Raw genomic sequence first — 26496 nt, forward strand, 5'->3', positions numbered from 1 at the left:
ACAAAAAATAAGAAACGAGAGAGAGAGAAAAAAAAAAAACACAAACAGAATTCACTTGGACGAAAGCCTGCCCCCACAAAGAGCTTATTACTCATCCCCCACAGAGCCGCCTTTCTCTAGTGTGTTGTGGGAGGACCGGGGTGGGCGGCTGTGCAGGGGATTGGGAGCTGCGTTATAAGACTACACTGCATGACTTCAGCCCGCATGTAAACGTATCAGCATAATGTTTCCTCGCCCTCCCTTTGCACTAAGTGGCTTCTGTTTTAGCCCAGTCTGTGTGTGTGTGTGTGTGTGTGTGTGTGTGTGTGTGTTTATACTGTATGCACTTCAAAACTAATCAGGAAAGCCAGTGTGGTGGAACCCAGACATCTTGTTTATCCTGTGAGATCTACCCGCACTTCACCTTCAGAGCCACACGCGCACACATACACACACACACACACACACGCACACACACACACACACGCACACACAGTGAAGGTCTTGTGCTTGTCCCAGGTGCAGAGAAATCTGTGAAGCAGCATGTGGCTTGTCCCAGTTCCTCTACCTGTGTGACTTTGTGCGTGCGTGTACGTGTGTGCGTGTGTGTGTGTGTGATTGTGTATTGCGACAGGACTGACCCATTTGAATTCTAATACAGGCGCTCACCAATGCATTGCTGAAACTAGTTCAACTTGGAGGCAATCTAGGCTGCCAATAGCGTCATCATGCTGGGGGGTCAAAGGGCAGGCAGGGAGCACATCTGGAAAAATGAGTCCTCAAATAGAGGAAACACCTAAGAAGCTCAGGTCAATGAGAAGAACTGGTCAATCTGCCTCCTCCGTTTTCCAGTTTTGACAGAGAAAGAGGGGGGGGGGGGGGGGGGTTGCGGTCAGAGATGTGACTTTGTTGAAGTCATTTTCAAAGCAGTGCACGTCTCTACTGTGTCCTGACCAAAGCAGTTATGTGTGAGAGGGAGAGGGAGAAAGCAAACAGAGGCAGAGAGGGAGGGAGGGAGAGAGGGTGAGACAGAGAAGCAAACAAGAGAGTGAAGGAGACAAGGAGAGAGAGGGAGGATTGTTTCTTTCTCTGGACGCCAGCAGCAGCAGCTCGGATCCGGACGAGAGGAGACCGGGGCTGGGGTTGAAGGTGTTTGTGTGCGCGCGTGTTGTTTGTGCGTGCGGGTGCATGTGTGCCCGTCTGGAGAGACTGCAGGAGCGGCGGAGAGGCTCCACTTGCTCGCTCCGCGCGCCGCTCTGCCCTCCCCGGTGCCGCCGCGACCCGCTCAGTCCCCCCCACCCCCGCACGTTCCCCGGGACACAGAGGCGTCTGGCGCGGTGAAATGTGAAGAGGCTTGAAGTATGGCATGCGAACATGGTTTCTGCCCAGAAGAAGAAGGAGACGGCGACAGCGATGTGGCCCGCGTCTATTCGGACCCTCCTCTACTTTTTGTGTTTGGCGACTTGGTGAGTCCCACAGTGTGTCGCTGTCCGCGGTGCTGAAACAACAACGAGCTTTCTCCTCCTCTTCTTTTTTTCGCACTGAAGTTATGGTACCCTGATTATTCTTCTTCTTCTTCTTCTTCTTCTTCTTCTTCTTCTTCTTCTTCTTCTTCTTCTTCTTCTTCTTCTTCTTCTTCTTCTTCTTCTTCTTCTTCTTCTTCTTCTTCTTCTTCTTCTTCTTCTTCTTTCCAGTGTGAAGAAAATCTCTGGACAGACAAAAAAGGATGAACGGATCTATCCGGAGAATTTTACTCGCATTCTGGACCGACTTCTGGACGGCTATGACAACAGGCTGCGACCGGGATTCGGGGGTACGTAGTCCACTCGGGAGCATTATGATGAACACGATACCAATAGCAAACACACGTCATCTTCCAATTAAAAGAAGGCAGATCCAACTTTATCTTGTATTTAACTATTTTCTGCAATAGAGGAGCTTCACACAGTGTGTGATAAATGCAATAAAGGTAACTCACCATTAAGCACCAAATACACCCTATAATGTCAAGACTGGTGTCACCTCTGAAACGCTCCTAATAAAAGGAGAATGCGTACATTTAGTTTTTTATTTGACTTTTATTTTTAAGGTCAAAAGATGTTCCATGAAGTGCAATAAGGTCACCACTGAGCACCAAATACATCCTTTGTCAATTTGATTGGTACAGCCTTAAAAGGACAGTTCACCCCGAACATACACATTTCTATCAGTCTAGATTGTTTTGGTGTGAGTTGTGAGCAATGGGACACCATTGTCACATGGCTTGTGCTCAAAGTGCCAAAAAGTACATTTGAAAAAACGCAGTGTGTCAATTCAGGAATCATGACCCGGTTACTGAAGCCAATCCACAGACCTTATTGTGAGCAGCTGTTCACGGAGGAAGGAAACTCACACCAAAACAAAGAGGAACAATGTGTATCTTTGATTTTGTCCATTTAAATCACAAAATCGGCATAAAATGCCGTAGAAATATTAAGGCCCTAAAAATAAAATAAAAAAAACACACAAAGAACCCTAACAGGAGAAAACAGGAAGAACCGTCAGGAAAAAATATATATATATTTCTCTCTGCGTAGGAGACTTCATCATATAGAACATGCCACAACACACACGATGGTTCAGACTTGATCCTGTAAGCCTGGTAGTTTTGCCGTCACAAGAGGGCCTGTAAGCTCGCACGTATAAGCGAATGTGGTTATATAACCAGTGTGTGTGTGTGTGTGTGTGTGTGTGTGTGTTCAAGGACAAACGTTTAATGCATGTAAGTTCAAGTGCTAAAAGTACAGATTTGGTTCCCCCGTACTTCGCGTCTCAGGACGTGTTACGAGCGTCATTCTAACATAGATACGTGTCTGCATGCGCTGTAGCTTTGCTTCTTTCGGCACTTATAGACAACGGTCTGCCTGCACATTCATTCACTGGGAGAAAATATAAATTAAATCAAACAGGATTATGCTTTTATGGCACTCCAGCCCTGGATAAGCTATCGCATGTCTTCTGGGTTTGATGGGTGTGAGTCTCACTGAGGCCGGACTGTGACATCACGGAAGGGTTTCAAGCGGGGAACTTAACTGTGCACTCGTCTGTTGCATTGGCTCGACAGGACCTGTGACGGAGGTCAAGACGGACATTTATGTGACCAGTTTTGGGCCGGTCTCAGATGTTGAAATGGTACGTAACTTGTTTGTTGTATTAATACTGTTAATGCTAAGTTCACACTATGTTCCAAATCTGTCCATCACACAAGAGCCCAGGGGAAAACCCCCGCTCCTTCAAAAGCCGGGTGTTGCCATGTTTCACCCACCAGACTCTGATGTCCTTCCAACACACGTGACCTCAGGTGTCTGTCTTGCGGTCGCCAACGTCTCTCTGTCCCTACAGGAGTACACAATGGACGTGTTCTTTCGGCAGACGTGGGTGGACCGGAGACTGATGTACGAGGGACCCATAGAGATTCTGCGGCTGAACAACCTGATGGTGACCAAAGTGTGGACGCCGGACACCTTCTTCAGGAACGGCAAGAAGTCTGTGGCTCACAACATGACGGCCCCCAACAAGCTGTTCCGCATCATGAAGAATGGCACCATCCTGTACACCATGAGGTACTGTTGGAGACGCCATCGTCACATAAAGCCTGTTGCCACCCGATGAACGGTATCCAAAGCCATAACTTTAGCCCAAACGTCCTTAAATGGGTTTGTTCAAAATACACGTGTCCATTTCCTACCACTTCAACGTGTATGTTGGTGAAATGGGCTCCTCACATCATTCGTTTTCTATATTTTTTAGTGTTTGCAGAGATTAAAAAAGGAAATGCAGACTTTGTTTGATTTAAAGCAATTGAGCAGATTTGCCGTGAAGTCGAACCCACTGGCTCATGATGTGTAAACAGTGCAGAGCCGTGTGGAGGCAGTGCAGAGGCTGCCACACTTTCAAAATCTTCAATTCAATACAACAGTCACGTAACTGCTCCTGTGCCTCCTTAGTGAGAAGGTTTTGGTGTCTGGCACAGCACTGATGGGTATTTATGTCACAAGAACCAACCGCAGGGCTCTGCAGCCCATCGCTGCCGTTTCTCTACTGCTAGTTAACATTTAGTGTGCGTGTGTGTGTGTGTGTGTCTATTTGTCCCTTCATTGTGCAACTCTTCTCTGGACTGCAACAGGTTGACCATCAGTGCCCAGTGTCCCATGAAGCTTGTGAACTTCCCCATGGATGGACATGCGTGCCCCCTCAAGTTTGGAAGCTGTAAGTCCTGTGTGTGTGTGTGTGTGTGTGTGTGTGTGTGTGTGTGTACTACTGCAGGGCCTCTGAAAAAGGAGGTAAAACACAGGTCTGAGAGCATACAATACAGCCACTCGACCTCTGACCTCTCTCCAGATTCAAATAAATGCAACATTCGTGCATGTTTTTTCATTCTCATATGGGAGGGACGTGCAAAAGATGCCATTCTCGGAGTGTGAAAAGACAGCAAGTCGTGTTGGTACTACTGTACGCGTCTCATCTATGACTCCTTAATGCTGCGTAGCTCTTTGTGTCTGATTCCTTATCGTAGTGGCTGTAAACAAATAAACCCCCGTCGCTGAGGAGCCTTCACGCTGCATTCTGCGTGCCCCCCCCCCCCTCCGGTGTCATTTCACAGGAGACCCACCGGATCGCTTTGCATCACTAAACAGGAGGCGGCGCAATTTGCAAGTCATACACAGCAGGTAGTTTGTGAATGTTTTGCCCTCGCAGGCTGTTTATCCATCGCAGTGAAAATGGAGCGACTTCAGTGAGAGAGAGCAAGGACCGAACACATTATCAAAGCAATAGTTTGACGTATTCGCTAGGCTCTCATGTCTGTGCAGTGAATGTGAAGCTTAGCTGTGCATAAACACGGGAAGAAAATCTGCCTTCAAGCACCTCTAAAGAGCACCGATTAACATCTGAGATCATTTCTTTAGTTTGTGCATAAACTAAAGTGCAAAAACAAGGTTTTCTTGATCAATTCTTCGAGGATATGTTCATATTTACAAATGACACATGCAGCACATTTAAAGTAAAGCCGTTTCAGTGTTTAGGGAGGTGTTGCATCCAAAGTTCGTCCTGGCTTGGTCGGACAAAAGACCGACCACCTGGCCGCCGGCGAAATGAGACGGCGTCTCCGTGGTGAAAAGAGCGCTGCGATGCTGAGACATAGCACATGCTAATACTAATGCTGAACATTTCATTGTTTACTGGGAACAATGGAGGCCTGGCTCAGCACCAGTGTTTATAGTGGGCCCACTGGTCAGCAGAAAAAGACTTATCTGAAATAAAAGGAGTTTCTCAGCTCCGTCTTATCGGAGATGAGCAGCGATTTGAAGATTACATCTGCAGGAGAAAGGAAAAGGAAAAGACAACGAGTCTGCCTTCACACTCACAATTACCCAGAGTGGTGACATTGCAGAGGACAAATTCACATTTCTCAGTTATTGTCACCCCCCTCGTCGTCGTCGTCCTCCTCCTCCTCTCACCATCCGGCTCTGCTGCTGCTAGCCTGCAGTCAGGAGGAAGCGACCATGGATCTGATGCGGCCTGAAGCGAAGGAAAGGTCAGAATCCCTTCCTCTGCCTCAGGATAGCGCAGACCTATGCAGCTACTTTCCATAGCTGAAGTGTGTGTGTGTGTGTGTGTGTGTGTGAGCCCATTTCCCCTCTGTCTGCCTGGCTTTCATCCTTCCTCCGTCACTCTTTCTTTCTCTCTCCCCCTCTCTCCGTTGCCTTTTTTCTGTTTCTCCATCTGGACTTGCGTGGCGTTCCACTCCATGACACACCAGAGTCATTTGGTTTTGGCAGCACAGTCCCCCATAGGGAGTGGCAGGCAAAGACCGGCCGAGCTGGCCAGGATGCAAACCAGCAAAACACTGGAAAAATACAAATAAAAACTTGTTCGGATTCAAAATGTCCTGAAGTCAGACACAGTGGAGCGTGTATCTGTCAGTGTGACGCATTAGCGAGAGAATAAATGGCAGATGGGACCTCCACAAAACTTTGACTCCGACCACAGTGCACCACTTTCAGTGTCGTCGTGTATTTGTAACAGCAGATGTCAGACGTAAGACAGTGGTCAGCCTCGTCAATCAACCTGTGATGCCATCTTGGTTTTGGTTGCAAGGAGTAGCAAAATGAATGACTCAAGTTTGAATAGAAGTGAAGGGTCCTTTTAAGTGTCTTTCAGCTCCTTGTTTTGGTTTTATGGAAACTTGTGTTGATTCACTCCCACGGTTCTCACCATCTCAATTATTCCAGCAGCAGCAGGCAGCAGTTCTTTCAGTGAAAAAGCTCTTTCACCAAGGAGGCCGCTGTTCGGGGTCGTAAACGTATATTAATTTGTCACGTAACCTCCGTACTTAAGCTACGCCACCTCCATAATTCTTTTAACTGAAACCGCGATCTTTTCCTAAAACCTAACCGAGCGCTTTTGTTGCCTAATCCGAATCAAGTGTTTCACGATCTTTTCTAAAAACCTAACCAACTAGATGTGTTGCCCAAACCGAACCAAGTTGTTTCCTGTGAAGAAGGAAGTTTACTTTGAAAAGACCGTACGTGTGGAACAGGCGGAAATTGACACGTGTTTCTGGCTTTGTAGGAAAAGGAGGAGTAACCTTTTTTTTTGCAAGATATCATCGCATGAGGATACGTTGCATATGTTTGCTAATGTTCCCCTGTCTGCTAATGCATTCCCCATAACAACAACGTTTATATAATGTCTACGTAATACTGTCTCCAAGTTACACCCAACGAATCCACTGATACATAGTTCATGGTAAATGGACTTTTACAGTATTAATAAAGCTAAAGTGGGGTCAGGCGTGTGTAGCCAGTGTTATTCCCCCTCTATATTGATGCATCATCTGTTTCTAGGGTGAATGCCCAAAGTCCATGTGTAGGTCTCAGCTCACAGCCAATCAGCTAGCTGGGGCGAGCTCATGGAGCGGAGCGGGAATAGACGAAGAAGAAGAAACGCGCACGAGTCGCTTCATGAGTGTACATTCGGGTTTCCTGCAGTTGCAGTATAGTTCCGCCCCAACGTGCCGCTTCAAGCAGGCTTTCCAAAGGGAAACCCCGAGTAGTCGACGAGGCTCGACAGCCAATCACAGTCGAATCACCGCAGCGATTGGAAAATGTGGTCATGAAACAAAGCACCATTCATGAATACCAACATTGGTAATTCAGAGAGCTGGCCTGCTTATCAGAACACTCACAGAAGAACGTAGCACTTTATGAGCGCTGGATATATTTTGAATTGAATTTGCTAAAAAAAAATCAGCTGGAGGGAGTTGTGTAGAAACAGCTGTTTCTCTCTCTCTCTCTCGTTGACTCTCCCTTCACTTCCCTGTCGCTTCCCGTCCGTCTGTGGATCGCCACAATGAGGAAAATAGAATCAGGAATGAAATCGTGTCTGTTCACAACCAGGTAGAGCGAGCGGGATAAGAACCCGTGTTCCTCTGTCTATCGACCGGCGCTCACAAAGCTGCGACTCTCATGAGGTTATGAATGACTTCATGGCCAGTCGGGAGACAGATGGTAGGGAGGAGAGGAGGTTATCCATGAATTCATCAACGATGTGGGGGGAGGTTAAGAAGTCCTACAAATGTATCTATATTGACAATACAGGTTATATATACACACTTATAGCTATGTCAAATGATATTAGTTTTTACCACACTGCACTGTGACTCACATTGATGTCTGCCTACAGATGCCTATCCAAAAACAGAGATCATTTACACGTGGACCAAAGGGCCTCAGCATTCAGTGGAGGTCCCTCCTGAGTCCTCCAGCCTCGTTCAGTATGATCTCATCGGACAGACGGTCTCCAGCGAAACGATCAAATCCATCACAGGTGAGACTTGCTCGTCCTCCTGCCATCTTGACTTATCAACTGAGTCCACGCTTCCAAGCTAAGTGGCTGTCTCTCTTCTCCAGATTCATTACAAAAGAATGTGTCAAATATATTTGACACTGTGTCGAACCTGGTAGATGTTGCCATGTCTACACTGTATTTTAGGACAAACGCTGTGGAAGTACAACACACTCCACTGGACCACTAGCAGACGGTGCCAGCCTCTTTAAATCAAAGCCCGTCAGCATCATGCGTTGGGGGCATTTTCAGATGAATAAATAAAGAAAAAGGATTTTAGCAGCAGAGAGATGGCTGCCATGTGTCCGTCCGGGTGGGAATGGATGGACGGACGGGGGGGGGGGGGGTGTTGCTAAAATGCAAGAAAAAAAAAAGCCATTAAGTAGAATAAAAGGCGACATCTCTATGGACCCTGCGCTAAGTGAAATCTGTCGGCTTCGAGAGTTGGAGTTCTTTGTTAATCAAACTAATTCACTCCTGTTGATCCTCTAGGTGAATATGTGGTGATGACGGTCTACTTTCACTTGAAACGTAAAATGGGCTACTTCATGATTCAGACGTATATCCCCTGCATAATGACAGTCATCCTCTCCCAAGTGTCCTTCTGGATAAATAAGGAATCGGTCCCGGCACGCACAGTCTTCGGTACGTAGACCTCACACCTCCCTCATCCTGCACAGCCCCCATGCGCTCTGTTGGCTTTTTACTTGACGCCTGCTGCATGTGTGTCTCTCGCAAGGTGATTATTATATAAAAAAACTGCATTTAAAACATTTTTTTTACTCAAGATTGCCTAATGCAATGCTAATTCTCTGCTGTTGGTTTTAAAACTGGTTTGAAACGCTGGAATAAACAGCTGACAGCACGAGGAAGAAAACGTTTTGATGCCTCTTCTAAGCAAAGGCGCCTCAAGCAAAGATCAGAACTGCAGGTTTTGGCTCTCATATCGTGAACGGTGCAAAACCTTCTCTCCATGTCATATAAATACCGCTCTAAATAGGTTGAAATGGTGCCCTGTGAGAGCATTGAAAGTCGTTGTTATAGGCAAGATGCCCCAGGACGACATTTTTTATTAATTAATTAATCAATTTTGTCTCTAGATTTTAAATTTACATTAAGAATACCCAATCAAGAGCTATTCAACCATTCAAAAAAGCCCTGTGCTACTTATATGAGGTTTATATTTATAGGGTTAAGGCCGCATACAAAATTTAAATGACCAATTATATTTACCACAGGGTTTTGTTTTGCTTGTTTTCTATTTCTGGACAAAAATAATAAGTATATAATAATAGAAAGTAAATTAACGAGTAATATAAAATGTAATTAGTAATTAGCTCCAAACGGCTCGTCCCAGATGTACATTTCATGTGTCATAATCAGAAAATGTAATTCTATATTTTGCTCCAAACCAATGATTACAATGATTACATAACTAAACGTGTCCCCTTTGTCAAAAGACCCAGATCCTCCAAAGACAACATGAAACATTACTGTATTGTAATCCTGTATTCTTGCACAGCAGAAAGAGATCACATGTTAACTTGAGCAACTCCTATACTTTCTGCTGCAGTGGTACTCTGTACTATTGTTACAGTTCAAATCAGTTCAACCTACACATTGCTGATGAACAGTGTGACGTTATTACCACATCATTTCTACATCATGGGTAACACTCAGTTTTTGGCCCGTGACCCAGTTGCGTTTGGCTCCCGGTCCCCGAATAGACTGATGAGTGTGTGTGACAGACAGAGCTGCTAAAACCACACCAGTGTTGCTGCCTGCTGTTGGTTTGTTATGAAGGGACGTCTCAGTCGACCACGTTCCTCCACTTAAGTTGATTGGAAAGTCACTCCATGTTAATATGGCGGATACTCGTCCACCATTTCAAACGTTGTTCCGGTAGATCATCTGCTCGCAGCATCAAGAGGTCATTTTGACTTGGGGAGTGAGAGTGGAAGGCCAACCTGAGTGTCGGTGGTGATTCGTGATTCCTGGAGCAGCTTTGTGACATGCCGACTGTCACTGATGCCAGAAGTATGTGGAGTCACAACATGAGAGTGGTCTGTGGGTGAAATGTGGTCTTTTCCCAGTGTTGTTTTCACGTTGTCTGCCTGTGTGTGTGTCATCGTGGCTCCCTGTGGTCCTGAATCAGTACAACGATTCAGCTCCTTGGTTTTGAAAACTGTTTGATCTGTTCAGCCACTTGCATTCTGGGAAAGGGCTGTGGAGGATCGGAAATCCACAACGCCACACATTCACACCACACGTTCCCAATTAATGGCTTACAACTGGTTTGTAAAGCATTAGTAAATGATTAACAAACCAATAATAACTTAAAAAGTCTTTACAGTGCATGCCTTTTTGTATTCCCCGTTATGGGTATCATGGATGACGAAATGAGTCAATATATTTCAAGTGACATCACTTGAGCTGATTTATCAGACTTCACATAGCTCCCTCTTGAGCCAAAACAGGCTCCGTGCAACATTATTCACATGTACAGTTTGAGCTGCCCAACGCCTGTCGACTCTCATGTGTAACATTGGAGCACTTCCCCTTTAATTATAATAGCGGCCCTCAGCGACATTCAGTCAAACTGTGACAGCACACTGGATCCCTAATGGTGACCCAACAACAAACCCCCATAATGGTTTTGTTGCTGGTGACAAACACACACACACACACACACACACACACACACTGCAGTGTCCCCTGGATCCATTCAGGGTGCATTTGACACAGTGTGTGTATCTGTTGACAGTGCAGTTTGTGTTTTGAGTCCGAGTCTGCTGAGCAGAAAAAAACAGTGTGACCCTCGGTAGAAATGTCTCTCGGTGTCGTGGGGTACAATAAAGCGCTCGGGGATCAATGCCGCTCTCCCGCGGTGACCAATGTATCTGACAGTCCGGCTGCACAGCCTCTCTTCCCCCCCCCCCCCCCCTTGCCACAGCAGCACAACTGTTGTTGTATCAGTCGAGCCGCCGAGGCAGCGGATTTCTGTGTTTGAATGTGTGTGCGGCGGCTGAAGTTGGGATGGGAAGGAGGGAGGGAGAAGGTTTAGAGCTGCAGATGGAGGGGTGAGGTTCAGGGTCAGGGGCGATTTTTAAGAAGCTCATTCGAAAAAGATAATTAGTTTCTGTGCCTTTTAATGTGCGACAAGACTGTTCACTGCAATGCGCACTTTATAGGAATAATTATAATATCCTGAAGCTATGAATTGTTGTGGTTTTTGTCAGCTTAGAATAGGCCACTCATATCTTCGTGGGTTCCTCTTCACGGAGTCCGCCATGTTTCCGCCACGTAGCCCAGAACGGGCAAAAACAAACCTCGGCTCTCGTGAGCTTCTCACATTTCTACCTGAAGGCCGCCGTAGGTTGTGCGTGGGAAGCGAGGGGTGATTGGAGGGGCATTCAGTTGGTTGCAATCTGCCATCTCACTACTAGATGCCACACAATCCTACACACAGGACCTTTAAGTACATAAGTGGAGCAGGCAGGTGATTAGTGTAGCTTAGCATTAAGACTTGAAGCAAGGGCAAACAGCTAACCTGGCTCTCCTCTGGAGCCGGATTATTAACATACAAATATGAGGTCCAGGTCAATCTTCTCATCTGAAAATCCCAAATCTTGTCTATCCTCGTCTAAACTACAACTGAGATTTGGCATCTGTTTTACTATTTTCAGAGGAAGCTAAAGTACAAAAATATCCGCGGCCAGAGGGTGAAATTGTGCGGAAGCGAGGTGAAAATACAAAACAGTTGGTGAGATTACGCGAGATTCCACATTTGCTGAGGTTTACTGTAAAGCTCTTGGTGTAATATGGTGTAATATCTTTTGATACACATCAAACTTGTAGTTGTACATTATTTGGAGGCGGAGTTTATCTACAGGCTGAAATAATCCCATTAAATTAAACCTACAGTCATATTTACTTTTTACGGTCCTAATATGTTTGTGCTGTGTCTACAGCTGCTCCCTAGTTTCCAAAAAACACCTGCAGGTGTAAATATTGTGGTTCTGTTGTACATGTCTCCCATTTCAAAGAGCCAAATATATTTGGTTCATTATCCCCCGCATTCGGTTAATGAAATGTGCTGATGGAGAGCAACATAATGCCCATGGGTTATTAAGCACTGCGCAAATGATTTTTATCACCATTTATTTGGCAACTGCATGAAGGAAATCTCCTTAAGGGGGTTTCATTCTCATTTCCAATGTGATGGTGGTTCATGCAATGCATGATGGGGAAAAAAGTGGGGACAAAATGAGTTCCATAGGCAGATAGATATTTCGTCTTAATCCTAACACAGATCGTGTGTCCACTATCACTCATATGTTTGACGTTCCCCTGTCTCTGATCCCATTGAAGGCATCACCACCGTCCTCACCATGACAACACTCAGTATCAGCGCCCGCCACTCCCTTCCCAAGGTCTCCTACGCCACCGCCATGGACTGGTTCATCGCCGTCTGCTTCGCCTTCGTCTTCTCCGCCCTCATCGAGTTTGCCGCCGTGAACTACTTCACCAACGCGCAGATGGAGCGCGCCAAGAAGAAGCCGGCCAAGTGTCCCCCGGTGCCCCAAACCACGCCTGTCAAGGTCAAGGACACGGGGGAAGTGCTGCAGGTGATTTCTTTCCGCTTCCCTCAAAGTGGCCGTGGCGAATGCTCTGATAACACCTAACTTGGAGTAGACACAGCGTGTGCCATATTATGTGCTTACTGTATCTGGCCCTTAGCCTAGACTTTTGAGCGGCCAGGAGTGGGCCTGCCAGAGGACCTTCAGCTTTGCTCTTGCTCAGAGAGGATTTGAGCTGTGGGGGTAACCGTAGAAATCTGATCCCAGGATGTGAGTTTAAATCACTGGAACTGTATCTGATCATTTGTACTTGGAACATTTTCTTTACCGTGCTGTTATCTACACCAGCGACTCGAGTCTGCTTTTGTCAAAGGAGTCCTGTGGCTTTGAAGAGAGCATAGATAACAGCTTCTGTTCCCCAAAGAGTAAGGGCTGACTGATGGCAAGGTCATGTAGTGAATTTATTCAAAATATAGCATACACTTAAACGGATATTGTGGGGTTTCTTTTAGGTGGGGGTCCCCAAATCGTGGACTAATTTAGCTTTCATACAGCCTTAAATTTTGCGGCTATTTATTTGACTCTCATTTAAGTGATAAGAAGAAAAGAAAAAAACAGCATCTTCACGGCAGAACGAAGGTGTTTCTCAATGACGGTGTTTGCTTTGAAACCCTTGTTTGGAAATTCCACACAAATACATAATTGCCATAATCTCCCATTTCTGCACCACTAGTTGAGACAAATCAAATTGGCACCATGGCAGCTGACATATGGATTGGATCAGAATTCATGAATATGACCATGGCGCTATTTCAGAGCTTCCAGTCAGACATGACGAAGGTGTTACAATTTGCTGTTCAAATAATGTATATTTAGGGTGCTGCACCAACAGTGTTTTGACACGTGGGAAAAGAAAAGGAGAAGTGCACATTCCTTAGACTTCATGTTCTTCTCAAAGAGCGAACTTTGAATATGTAGGCCTACTGTTAACCCATCACCGGAGCTGACATAACCCAGTAATGCATATGTCAATTTTACATTCACTACTTTAAGTTGCACCCTCCAGTTCCAATCCCAGTGTGGCGTAATCACGCGTGAATGCATTATGGTGTCAACAGCACTTCAGTGGATTAGTAGGTTGCCACAGCAACGCTGCCCGGGTACATCTGTATAGGTTTCAGAAAAGGCTCCGGGGGAAAGAATTAATACTCTTTTCCTCGAGGGCGGGTCCTGTTGGCGCTAACCAAAGGGCTTGGTGTGAGGGGCCCGCGATAGGGTCCTGTATTGACGGTTCCAGGCCCTTAGCCCTTGACCTCCACCCCACACAATAACACCCTTTCAGTTTCAAAGGTTACTGGGGGATGGTGGGCGGTTGGATAATTCCTGCAAAGGCCTCAGAACCAGCATCACACTCTCCCTGCTTGAAAACATCAATCAAAGGATAAGCTCCTTTGACGCTACACGGTATTACCGCCCCGATGAAGTGCTACCTACTTTCTGTCTTAAGCTTGGGTGAAATGAGTGAAATCCTTGGTAAGTGACATCTGTGTACTGTCCGCTTCCAGATGAAGGCCATATGGGTCAGGAGGGCCGTGAACAGATCAATATGACGAGGTCTAAGTCGCCCGCTCCGCTTTTTCCGAGATGGGGGGGGGAATCAAGGGAGCTTTACGGTACCTTGACAGGAAAACGCCTTAAAACCTGCGGCAGACAGGAAGAATGTGATTATTCACACGATTAATCCTCAAACGGTTTCCTCTCAAATGGTGCTCCACATTTCAACAAAACAACAGACCAGAAATTTTCACTTGAAATGCATATTATTGTCACTTAGTAAAAAGCAATATGTATCAGTTTGTTAAACGTTTTGGTCATATATTTTTATATCTTTGATAACAGGATATAAAAGCCTCTGAAACACCCTTCAGACCTTAAAGTGTCCCTTAAACGCTTCACTTAACTATAGATCTATAGATCTAGATCTAGATCAGACTATAGATCAAAGTCTGACCGATACTGGGAGACTGATACTAACATTGATATTTTTTACGTTTTACGTTACATGACTTAAACACCAATTTATGATGATAATTCTTGCGTTATTAAAGAATTATGTATAAGATAAGCGGGACATTTCACAGTTGGAAACATTATTTCACCAACATTGTTTCTTTAATGACATCCAATTTATCGATGACAATGCTGTAATGCAAGTGACCATGTGTCTAAGTCCTTCCCCTCTCCTCTTGGTTTCTGTTTCCACGCTTGCCTTTCCTGTGGTGGCACAATTACGACTCAAAGTTTATAGATACCTTTGAAACAATGGATCGTTGATGGGTCCAATAAAGTTAACGTTAGCTTAAACTCAAACCCACAAAATGTAGCTAATGATATGCTAGCCTTTCAGCCATGCTAACGTTTGCAGCTAACGTTGGAGCAAACAAACCCTGTCATTCCTCACACAGCGAAAAAAAGACACCACCCTACCAATACTTTGTATTCTGATTACCTTCGGCTCATGCACACCAATTCAACATGTAGTTAAGTCCAAAGCTTTACAGGTCTGACGCGCTTGCTAAGCCGTGATTGGACCCATCGGGGTTTGGGGGAGGGGTTGAGCGAACAGTCAATTTCTTAAGTAGCCAACATGTACCAATACAAACAACGCTGTAATTGGATGATATTGGCTGATCGATTTATCGGTCAAGTTCTACTGTAGAACGTGAGCAGGAGCGGGTTGCACCAACTGGTCTTTACTAAGCCTGGGGCTAACTGCTAAGTCGGTCTTTGTTCAGACCAGTCTTTAGAATGGACGTTAAGTTGGTTGCACCAACCAAACTCAAGCCTAGTCTTAACTTCGCCCGGTTTCGTCCTTGGGCCGTCGCTTTTTCCGCACACAGTATTCGTGTTATGTAAACAGTTTGTGAAAGAAAATTGCAAAATAATGCAAATTATTTGCACGCAAAGAACTGTGTAAAGGTTATTTTTTTCTGTCTCAGCAGATTCCCGACAGCAACGGCAACTTGAGAAAGCGGATGAATTATATCTCCCACCAAGAGGCCAGCAGTCACCAGAGAGCCATGTCCACCACCAACATTTCGGGGGTTGGCCGAGCGAGAGTGCTGCGACCTTTGGCCGGCGGGGTCAACGGCAGCTCCACCCCCCTCTCGCGCTCCAGCCCCAAGTCCGAGAGCTTGCTCAGCGTGGCCTCCTCCTCGGACCAGCTGGTGAAGAGCGTGCCGCAGGCTGCGGCGTCCACGCCGGACGTGATGGCGGCGACGCCATGCAAGCAGAACGCCAGCTCCTCGTCCCTGCAGCATCTGCTGGGGCCCAAGCTGGAGCGCATCCAGATGATGGGGAACAAGCTGGAGCTGAAGCAGACGCCGTGCTCCCAGCCCACTACCGCCGGCATGGGAGGAACCAGCAAAATTGACAAGTACGCTCGGATCCTGTTCCCCGTGTCCTTCGGGGCGTTTAACATGGTCTACTGGGTGGTTTACCTATCAAAGGACACGATGGTGGCTACAGGTGGCTAGGCTCTGCTCTGGCAACAAGAGCGAAGACTCTTTTCCTTCAACAGATGGGAAGCAAACAAGGATTATGGGAGTTTGCAAACAATAAGAGGAACGCTATTGTTCTTGCCAAACAGATGAACAAAATGCGCTCGCCAAGCACTTCAATATCCCGAAGAACACATTTATTTTCTTCTTCCTAATGTCCTCGAAACAGCAAGCATAGCATGGGAGCAAATCAACCAAATGAGAAATATCTGACTCGACATAAGGAAGAACACCTGCACACTGTCCTCTTTATATCGTTCTGCGTCTGACTGTTAAAAAGTCTGCATCGTCTACAACTGCCTCATGATCCCTTTTGGCCTGCAGTCAAGATAAAGCATGGGATTTTTTCATTTTCCTATTTTTGTACCCTGCACCTGGCGAGATGTTCGGACGCGGGCACCGGCGTCGTGGAATGAACTGCACCGACACTATGTAAATATATGAATTTATTAGGATAAAATGGATTTATATTTAATGATTACAGTGTACTTCCAAATGAATATTAAGACAAGTTGCTTCTGGTGCCAGCAGGCTATAGATGATGATGCAAAGTTGAACTGTTTGAACAAAGGGTCCGTGCATTGGATTTTCTTGGATTTGCCATTTATATCCTGAATTCAGGCCAGATGACGGTCAAAAATGGATTAGATAATCTGGAGATACTGAAATATCAAAGATGAAATTCGGGGATCAGTCGAGTAGAAAGTAGAAAAAAATGTTATTAACGTGTGTATCAGTAGGAGTTAAGCTTCTTTCCTGCAACAATTGGTTGCCAAATGGTCGACTAGGATTGTGCAAGTGATTAAAATACTGTCCTAGAATGAATAAAGAGGAAAGGAAAGCGAAGCTATTAGTTAGCAGATCACTGCAGCAATAAAACGATGAGTCGGCTGCTTGTTTAGCGACCATGTTGGCATGAACAAGAGGAACGTGACTGAACTGTTCAGCAGCTGCTCCTCCAGGTTAGAGACTCAGGAGCTGACTGATGTCGTCCACCTCTTTAGATTGTGTCTCACAGATGTGACCTGACGCACATACATGATTCACTGCTTTTCGTGGTGTTCATTTTGGAACTTTCACAAGGACTATGGAGCAGAGCCCAAACAGAGTTATTATTATTAATATTATTATAAAGTTGCATTGGAACCCCATCACACCACATGTTCAAGGTTGAGCGGAGTTTTTATTATTCAATCATTCATTCGGCAACTGGTAATTGTGGCAGCTGAGTTAGGGTAATGGGATTTACTGTAGCTACACTACTTTACCAGCAAAAAGAAAAACCCTAATAAAAGAGTGCAATGCTGCCTGTTTCGATCATGTTAAAGACATCATTTCTGGAAATTCTTTTGCTGATACCACTCATACCTCTGCACTAAATATTAGCACTAAATATTAGGCTGTAGTTTGTAGTTGCTTAACTTAGCTTAGCTTAGCTTCAGACTGGACACGGGAGAAACGGAAGTCCACCCAGCCCCTTTATAGCTATATAGCTCTATATGATATTCAGAGAAATAATAAAGCAGCAAACAACTACGGTCTACGTAAAGACACAGTGGAGTTACGTCTACCTGAGAAGAGGATGACGCTGTGTGTGTTGTTATCAAAGGTTTCAAGCTTGAGTTGAGGTAGCCATAGCCAGCAGCGCATGCTCTTTTAGTTCATGTACGCGCATGTTAGTGGCGCTGCGCTCACATTCCGGCCACGTGTTGCCCTCACCCTCCAGTTAGCGCTGCTCCAGCACTTTTGCCGGAGTTCGCACTGTAAGCACCATTAGCTCGAGCCACTGGCCCAGGGGCTGCCATGTTGAGAGCCGTTGAGAGGCAACAGAAATGCTCCCACACTTGTATTCAGCGCCTTTCAAGCTCACTAAATGATCTATTCTCTAATTTGACTACAGGAAGTCAGCTCGAAGGCTAGCCGTTCCCCTCATTTACAGTCGTTGTGTTAAGCTAAGCTCACTGGCTGCTTGCTGTAGCTTCATATTTAGCGTACCAACAGACGAGAGTGGCATCGACAAAAAGAGCAAATTCATCACCGTTCTTTTTTTTTTTTTTTAGTTCTCTTGATTTCTGTGGACACAAAATACGTCACATTTCTACCCTCCTCCTAGTAATATAGCCTGGGAAACAGTCACTGAAAAGTGCAGATTCGCACTCCGGCGACCTTCAGGGGTGACGATGAAGGAGACGGCTGATAATTGGATTTTTTTATGTATGAAGGACGTTATTATCTCAATATCACGAACATGACGTCAGGCAAATTGTCCTCTCTGCCGTCCCCTGTCCCTGTTCTGTCTCTGACCAGTAGAGGTGACTCAGGGGGTGTATCGTCATTGAGTCCTTTCTCTGGACAAAGACACATATCAGTCATCACTTGCTGCGTATGAGTGCAAATAACCGGCCTCCTCAGTTTCCCCCTCATCCGTTTTGGAGCTTTTGAAATATTAGAAGACAATTAACGGGATATTAATCCCCAGTGTATTTGGATGAAGGAATCGCAAAAAAAACAAAAACGTTCTCGACAAGTGGAACATATTTTCCTCGCGGCCTGATACATGTTATTCCTCGGAGAGCATTTGTGGAAGCTGAAGGTTAAACATAGTCGGGTTATGAATTCAGCTCCACTGCACACAGAGACGTCTGGTTGCCTGGGTTTCTTGCTCTAATGGCCGCATCATCCACACAGTCACGGCTGTTGGCCCTCGTCGATCAGTTAGTCCAACAGGAGTTATGATATGTGCGGGGCTGATGGACAGATCAAGATGCCCGCCGCCACTCACCTCTCCCCAAACGCAGTCGTGTGTGACATTGATTTTGTCGTTATTGCGTCCCTGTTGGCCCCCCTCCCCATCTCTCGCTCTGTCTCTCACAAAATGTGCACCAAATACATCCCCTCGTTAAAGAATACACAGAACACCCATGTACTAATGAGGAGCCTGTCACCAACAGATTGATGCTTTGGTGGTGTGACTCTGCTGCTCCGAATGTGTGCATGATTGATGGCGCTGCCAACGCCAGGTTGTTGCTGGAGGTTTTTTTTTCTCTCTCTCTCTTCTGACAAACATGCTGTTGTAGATGACAGACAGACGACGCCCTGCACGTGCAAGCTTGTCATTTTGAGAAGCTGACACGGGGGCAGGGTTTGTGGAAAGTTCAGTCGCAGCCTGAGACCGAGCTCTCAATCAGCCGTTCCAGCTGTTTTAATAGTTCAAAAACATCGAAATAGTTGTTTAAATAAATAAAATATTATTCAAAAGCAACAGAGTGCAGCCGTCTGGGTAAAATGAGGCATTCATTATAGTATTGGAGCACCTTTGAAGTAAATCATGGCCTAAAGCTCCCTCTAGCGGTGTGACGGACTCCCTTTTTATTTCAAACACAATACAGGAGGGCTCTTTTGAACCATTTGAATGCCAAAGTAGAGAGAGAGAGATATCCTGCTGTGTACCAGTCAGGTATATTAATTACCTTGTAATGAGAGTTTAATTTCAAGCATTTGCTTGTCCTTAGTGGCTGACTGACCAGCATAACCATTTTTCATTGCATTCCTCCTGATTGGGTCTGAAAAGCTGAATTCTTCATAACAGTGAGGCAAAAACAAAGCGGAGAATGGGAGGCGTCCAACTGTCATTACCCACTGACCATGTCTACGATGTCGAAACAAAACAAAACAAAACAAAACAGACCACTGAGAGGACATTTTCACATTTCTGTCTCTCATTTTATTTTATTTTATTGTATGTTCATAAGTGTGTCACTTTGTTTAAATTCTGTCTTTCCTGTATTATATTGTATTATAACACAGCAGTACATGAGTGACATTAACACAGTGGTATAATATAATGGTTAATATAATAATAATAATAATAATAATAATAATAATAATAATAATAATAATAATAATAATAATAGAAGGCCATAAACTTTAAATTCCAGTCAATAGAGTATACATCCATAATGCCAGAATTAAAAAAAGGAACTTAACTATTAAATACATCAAGTATTATTTGTTGTGCCGTAGCTTCTTTTTTCGAGACGTATTCTTCGTCAGGCATGAGAACAGAAGACGGTATCAACCTGAGAGTGACTTTCAGATCAGGGCTGATCTTCTGTTCACACACAAAAAACCCTCAGGCAGATGCCTGGTGGAGTGACGTGCACGCTGATCTCAGAACAGACGTGTCTGTATGTCCCGTCCTCCCCATTGCGCCACACAGAACAGAAGGCCCCTTCGGTTCCAAGGTCTTGAGCGAGGTGAACCACTAGAGGGAGCGACGCGCTGCGATTGGTTCACTGAATCCAAACGATCACAACCAGATGGCTCTCAGTACACTCATACAGTCTGATTTTTCACTCACGTCAGTGTGTAATTTCAGAGATTTAAAAGCAAAAGATCTACGTGGATAGCGCTTCTACTGTGTTGAACTCGAGCTCTGACAGCAGACCGTAAATCCCCCATTTTAGTCTCCAGCTAAATGAGAAATGGTTCCATTTCATGCAACCACCCCTCAAGAGATTATCACAGAAACAATGTAGGTCTATCCTCCATAATATTATTCTCATCACTCATTTTTCTTCATAAATGAGGATCCTTCAGGCCAAATCGTGCCACTCGGGGGGTGGAGGGCCACTCATGCAGAGTATCTGGGGTTTCTCGGTGTAAACACAGAAGCTTTAGCAACAAAAACTAGAAATGGTCTTCAACTATGTTCCCAAATGTGTTTTTTTATTTTTTATTACTGTTTTTGGACTCAACCCAGTGTAATCTATTGGGGATACCTCCATTTACCAATACACGTATATTATGAATATACGTTTTGCTAACAGATTTTGCAATGAAGTTTTCTTCCCATTGTTTCATTATATTTATACTGATGTCACTTGTTGTGTCTGTTGCCACATGGTGTCAGTAGATGTTGTCACACAGCGTGCGTATCTGAATGGTTTCATGCGCAATAAGACCTCACTTAACCCAGTTATGGGAATGCCATGGGTAGTTAATAGGATAATACATTTTAATTTGAATTACAATCACCTCCTTACTTCATGCAGGTGCATGCTTGCATCGGCGACATGAAACAAGGACTTCTGGAGTCATGATTGTGATGGAAACCCTCAATAATGATACTCGATAGTAGGAGCATCAATTACAGCAATATTTAGAGTATTAGATAAGCCACACAAAGACAGCAATAATGTAAAAAAAAGCATAGAACACGATATACACACAACCTTAAATTGCTTCCTGACATAAACTTAAAGCGGCACCAAAGGACTCATCACAATGCTTTTCCATTATGTAAGGATTTAAGATAAACACTTCAATTAAATTCCACTCACAATCAAACACAAACAGACCCTCGAGTTGTGCTAATATTTGAACAACAGTGCAGAGCTCTGAACGCATTGCTTTGCAGGGGATTGTCTGCAACATTGGCTAAGACAAATGGACTTGTTGAAATGAAAATTGTATGAATATTGTGTACTCCGTATTGATGCCAAACCATGGTACTAACTCCTCGTCGTTTTGACCTGAATTCTTTGTCTTCCTTTCAAGTCTTTATGCAGATTTTTTTTTTTCTCAACTAATGTTTCATTTATTAGTCATTATCCAATGCACTGTTTTGAAGAAACACAATTAAACATGTTAGACAAATCCTGGCTTCACGTTGTAACTTCATTGTGTGCTGAATACTTGATGACACAAGCAGGCCGTATGTCAAAGTCCTTCTCTTGTGTCGGTCCTAACTGGTGATTAGCTAACAGAACAAATATATTGGCGAACATTTAACTTGTGTTCGACGATCTCATTTGCTCTGATAAAGCAAACGCGTTGGCTAAAAGTTGCTTTTGCAGACACGGAGCAACTAGCATTTATTTTGTCAAACTGGCGACTTTGCGTCTACCGTTCATTCTCCCTTCATCTCTGTCTTGTTCTCCACCAGAGCTAACGGGAAATCCATAATGTTCACAAGCTAATTGCTAACTTTGACTTCCTGCTTGGTTTGTTGCTGGGCAGCTAGCATACAGTTAGCTTGTTTACAGAGCTTCAAATTACTGCTAGTGCTACTGGTTTGCTCAACAAATAATGATTTAAGTTTTTTTTTAAAAAGTGTTATAATCAAAGTAGCGTACTGTTGTTTTAAACAGCTGAGGGAAACTGCAGTGTTGAGAAGTAATTATCTGTGGTTTTATTACTTCAAACTCTTTTGGTTGGTCTGTTGCGCTACTGTTGCTCCGTTTACCCTCGCTGGCGGACGTACCACCACTGAGTGATGGGAAACAAACTGCCACGTGGGACTTTCCCTTGAAATGTTGTTTGTTATATTGCAAATGCAAGGACTTTCATGAGTGGACCATAAAGTGGTGTAGTTAGCAGTTAGCATCGCACTGGTTCCCTCGACAAAATGCCAATGGGATTTTTTATTTGTTTTTTGGATTAATGCAGAAAATTACCAATTATGGGCAAAGAAACTTCACGACACTTAGGCTATACGTTTTGTTCTGCAGACATATTCATTCCTGCAGGACTATATGAGTCCTAAAACCCGGGAACGAGTCAGCATTTTGGTACTTTCTGTTTCCTCATCTCAAAATCAATAGGATTTCTGAGGCCTGAAATAAGATTTGTGGTTAACACAAATTTAAGAGATTTTAACGCTTTGCTCAGCAATATTAAATGTATCAGTAAATATCCTTCTTGTAAATTCTGACACTTTTGTGTGTCTTAAGAAAGACGGAGGCTAACAAGTGGCTAAATAAGTATACAACACGGCATCACGCATCTTTACAGCCTCGTTGTGTATACTAGTGGTCATGTGACCGTGGTGTATTTTGTAGCCTAATGATAGCTTTTTACTTCTGCATACACACTTAAAAACATCACATCAAGTGGTGTTTATTTGTGAAGATCATCTTGCTGAAAAAAACCTTTAAGTTGTTAAAACTTGATTTCCACAGAGCTTATTTTCTGCTAAAATCCAAAATCCAATTAAAAAAATCACATTGGCTTTTTTGTCAAGGGAACCAGTGCGATGCTAAGTTGACACCTGATCTAGTGTCATATTAACATATAAATCATCATTAACACAAACTAGCTTGACGTAAATACGGCACTTTAATATCCGCCATATAAAATCTCCAGCGAGCCTGCAGCAATCAAGCTCCGTGTCATGATATAGTGATTACATTAAACTGTTTGCTGGCCAAGAACAATCGTCAGATAAGCTGCTTGCTGTATTTAGCTAAAAGCATGCGGTCTAGATACTGTCGAGGCCTGATCTGATAAGCGTGCATTGAAGTGCAGATGTTAACAAGAAATGCTCACTCAGGTCGTTTTAGCGGCGCCGGGCTGAACCTGTGAGCGAGATATATTCTGTCATTAGTGGAGTTACATGTGAAAAAATGTCCCTTTCCCTACAGCTGACATTGCTATTTACAATTGTGAGGGTTTTTTTGCTCGTTGCTCAGCATGAGAGATTTCTTCAGAGTGTAAAGATAAAGAGCATGAAATATAGATACACAATGTCACTACGAAGCAACAGAGTGGATAACAGGACCAGTGGAAGAGACAGAGCTGAAGGCCTCTCCCTCCCTCTTCCCTTCCCCGTGTGCATAGAAAACAGCAGCTGCTATGGTAAGCTTGCCAGTTTTGTGTCACAGCTAATCACATGTAAGGCTGGTGACTACTGTTGGCATCCTACCGGCAAAAACTGAGAAATAAACAGCATAATGAGTAACCTGGCTTTAATGTCTGTCTCTTGACAAATGGTTATGTTATTTATAGATCCACTTAAAGGGCCAGTCCACAAGCAGATCACTCTGTCCACTGTTTGATACAGAAAATGGAGGCTTCACTGCACAGGTTTACTATCACGTGACCCTGAAGTTCCCCTCAGCTCTACAGAGCGCTATAGTGTCTTTCAGTTAATAGTTTTACTGTTTTGGTTTACTCTGCCTGCTTTGTATTAACTTCTGGTAGCTGTTGAAAACACTGTACACTACCAGCTCAGCACCAAACAGCAGACAGATAAAGTTAGAAAATACCTGGTGAACATATTGGAATGTTAAGCACATTTAAGAGTGAGATATTGCCTTTAGAAGTGGGTGGAGACCCAAAACAGAGCTAAAAGAATATTGGACATAGAAGGTCATTGTTTTTTTCTTTGTCTCCCAATGGGCAACTATTTGTGAACAAATTATCCACCAATAACAACTCTACAAGGTTAAAATATGTATATAATGTGTTTAAAGCTTTTTCCATCTTTCTGCTATCAGGGTGTATTTCACAACATATATGAATATACGGTCTAAAATGTGCAAAATCTTTCTCATTGCAGCTGTAATGTTCCAATTTGTCCAAATCAAATGCCAGTAGGTTTGTAAGTTTGCATTAATTTTACTTCAATTGATGCAGTTTTAAATTGTTTTTTAATGAAAAGAAAGTAGAACATTTCAGGTTTTATTAAATGGCTATTTCTGTTTGTAGTTACTATTGATTAGTATCACGTATGAGCATATTTGTATCTTTGAAATAATAAAGTGATTTTCACAGAAGCTCATACATTTACATAATGAGATACAGATGCAGATTGTTTCTCTTCCACCACAGGTGTTTAGACTCAACAGGTAGAAACTGTTCTTTTCTGAATGATCGACTTTCATACTGTTTACTAAACAACATAATGCCTTGACGCAGATATAAATGTGATTTGTATTTGAGAAAAATTGATGCAGCTGCACAAAAGCAATATTTACAGTCAGATAAATAATAATCAAGCCCCAAAATATGTGATTCTTAAATAATGGAAATATCCCTCACTGACAAATAGCACAGAGTGTAATTATAACATATTTTTCTCCTTTTCAGTAACACAAGATTTTACAATTGCATGTTGTAAATCTTGACTAATGCTTTCATTTTATACCGGTTTGCTTATGTTTATTCAAAGACGTCATGATGAGGGAACGACCAGTTCGAACAGTTATATTTCCGGGACACAACTCATTCTTTTAATTGCATTCGAGTAAGCAATGTGAAAAGCTTCAAACAGAGAGAAACTCACAGGATAATGTGTCACTGTCAGATGTTTAATCACTGGAAAACCAACTCATTGCATATACTGTATAATGAAAAACGGATCTCCCTCAGCAATAATCCTATTGAGGATCCGAGATCGATGATGACCACAAAGTAAAAAACAATCAAACAAAACAAAAAAGTCGCCATTTAAAAGATGTTCTTCATCAAAATACATGTATTTATTGAATGTGCTGCCATCACTAAGACATAATAGAACATAATAGAAGAGTGTTAAACCTTTTGTGCCATCTAGTGGCTGGACTGTACAGCAGCAACTGGAAATGTACAGCAGCAGAAACACGTCCTCTGTTTGTTTTTTACTACTACTATTACTATTAATAATAATAATACATTTATTTATATAGCACCTTTAAAAACAGGGTTTACAAAGTGCTCTACATAGAAGCAAGGTAAAAACATAACATCAATAGAAGTAAACATTTCAGAAAATACATGAGGCAAAGGAGACAATGCCATATAGGCAATGAACACAATAGAGAAATAGAAAATTACAAATACAAAATAAAGCAGAACAGACAAACCAAAATAGGGGAACCAAAGAACTGCATAAAAGGACGACATCTTGGATAAAAGGTAAAAAGGTGAGCCAGTCCGGTTTTGGGGAGTGGAGTCAGCAGGAAGAGTAGAGGGTGCTGGGGGAGCTGTAACAGTTCCTGATTTCGTGCCACCATCTCGCTCTTGGGGACTGTTGTTGTGATGACGAGCTGCAGCGATGCGCTCGGCCGACCAGAGGGAGGGGATGGAAAGCGCGGAGCGATCAGGCCAGGAGGAAACAAACCCTCCGCGGGAGGCTCTGTGGATGCAACGGGGCCGACGAAGGAGTCCTAGCGCCCCGATGGCCGAGACGGACGGAGGAGCAGAGAAGCCGTTGAGCCCGAGGAGCTGCGAGGTGGAACACTGCAGAACCACGCCAGCCGGGGAGGATGCAATCGCCAACCACGGACCGGACCACCGGAGCACCAGGACCGCTGAGAGGCGACCAGCCTCAGAGCAACAGCACGGAGCAGGGAGTCGGCCGGCTCGCTGGCAGCCGCCGGCCAGCGAGAGACCGTCGGCCAGCCAGCAAGAGACCGTCGGCCAGCCAGCAAGAGACAGTCGGCCAGCCAGCAAGAGACCGTCGGCCAGCCAGCAAGAGACTGTCGGCTAGCCAGCATGAGACCGTCGGCTAGCCAGCAAGAGACCGTCGGCTAGCCAGCCAACGCCAGTTGACCAGATCGCAGTGGTGAAGAGCAGGAGCCAACGGCAATCACAAAATAAAAAATAATCCAAGATGTGCAGAATAATTAAGTCAGAAGAATGGCTACACTGTTAAATAAAATTAAAAATAATTTAAATGAATGTTAAATTGTAAAAAAGGTAGAAAAAAACAAATAAAAACAGTCCTA

General features: G+C 44.1%; 1 protein-coding gene across 1 annotated transcript; it reads left to right on the forward strand.

Moving 5' to 3' along the window:
- Window positions 1-1353: 1353 nt before the first annotated feature.
- Window positions 1354-15982, forward strand: gabra4 (gamma-aminobutyric acid type A receptor subunit alpha4). Its single transcript, XM_034543228.1, has 9 exons — window positions 1354-1445; window positions 1674-1792; window positions 3083-3150; window positions 3361-3581; window positions 4145-4227; window positions 7705-7848; window positions 8359-8511; window positions 12238-12494; window positions 15446-15982. The coding sequence occupies exons 1-9, from the start codon at window positions 1354-1356 to the stop codon at window positions 15980-15982; spliced, it is 1674 nt and encodes a 557-aa protein (XP_034399119.1).
- Window positions 15983-26496: the final 10514 nt, after the last annotated feature.

The sequence above is a fragment of the Cyclopterus lumpus genome, chromosome 10 (genome assembly GCF_009769545.1).
Source record: "Cyclopterus lumpus isolate fCycLum1 chromosome 10, fCycLum1.pri, whole genome shotgun sequence".
Lineage (NCBI taxonomy): Eukaryota > Metazoa > Chordata > Actinopteri > Perciformes > Cyclopteridae > Cyclopterus > Cyclopterus lumpus.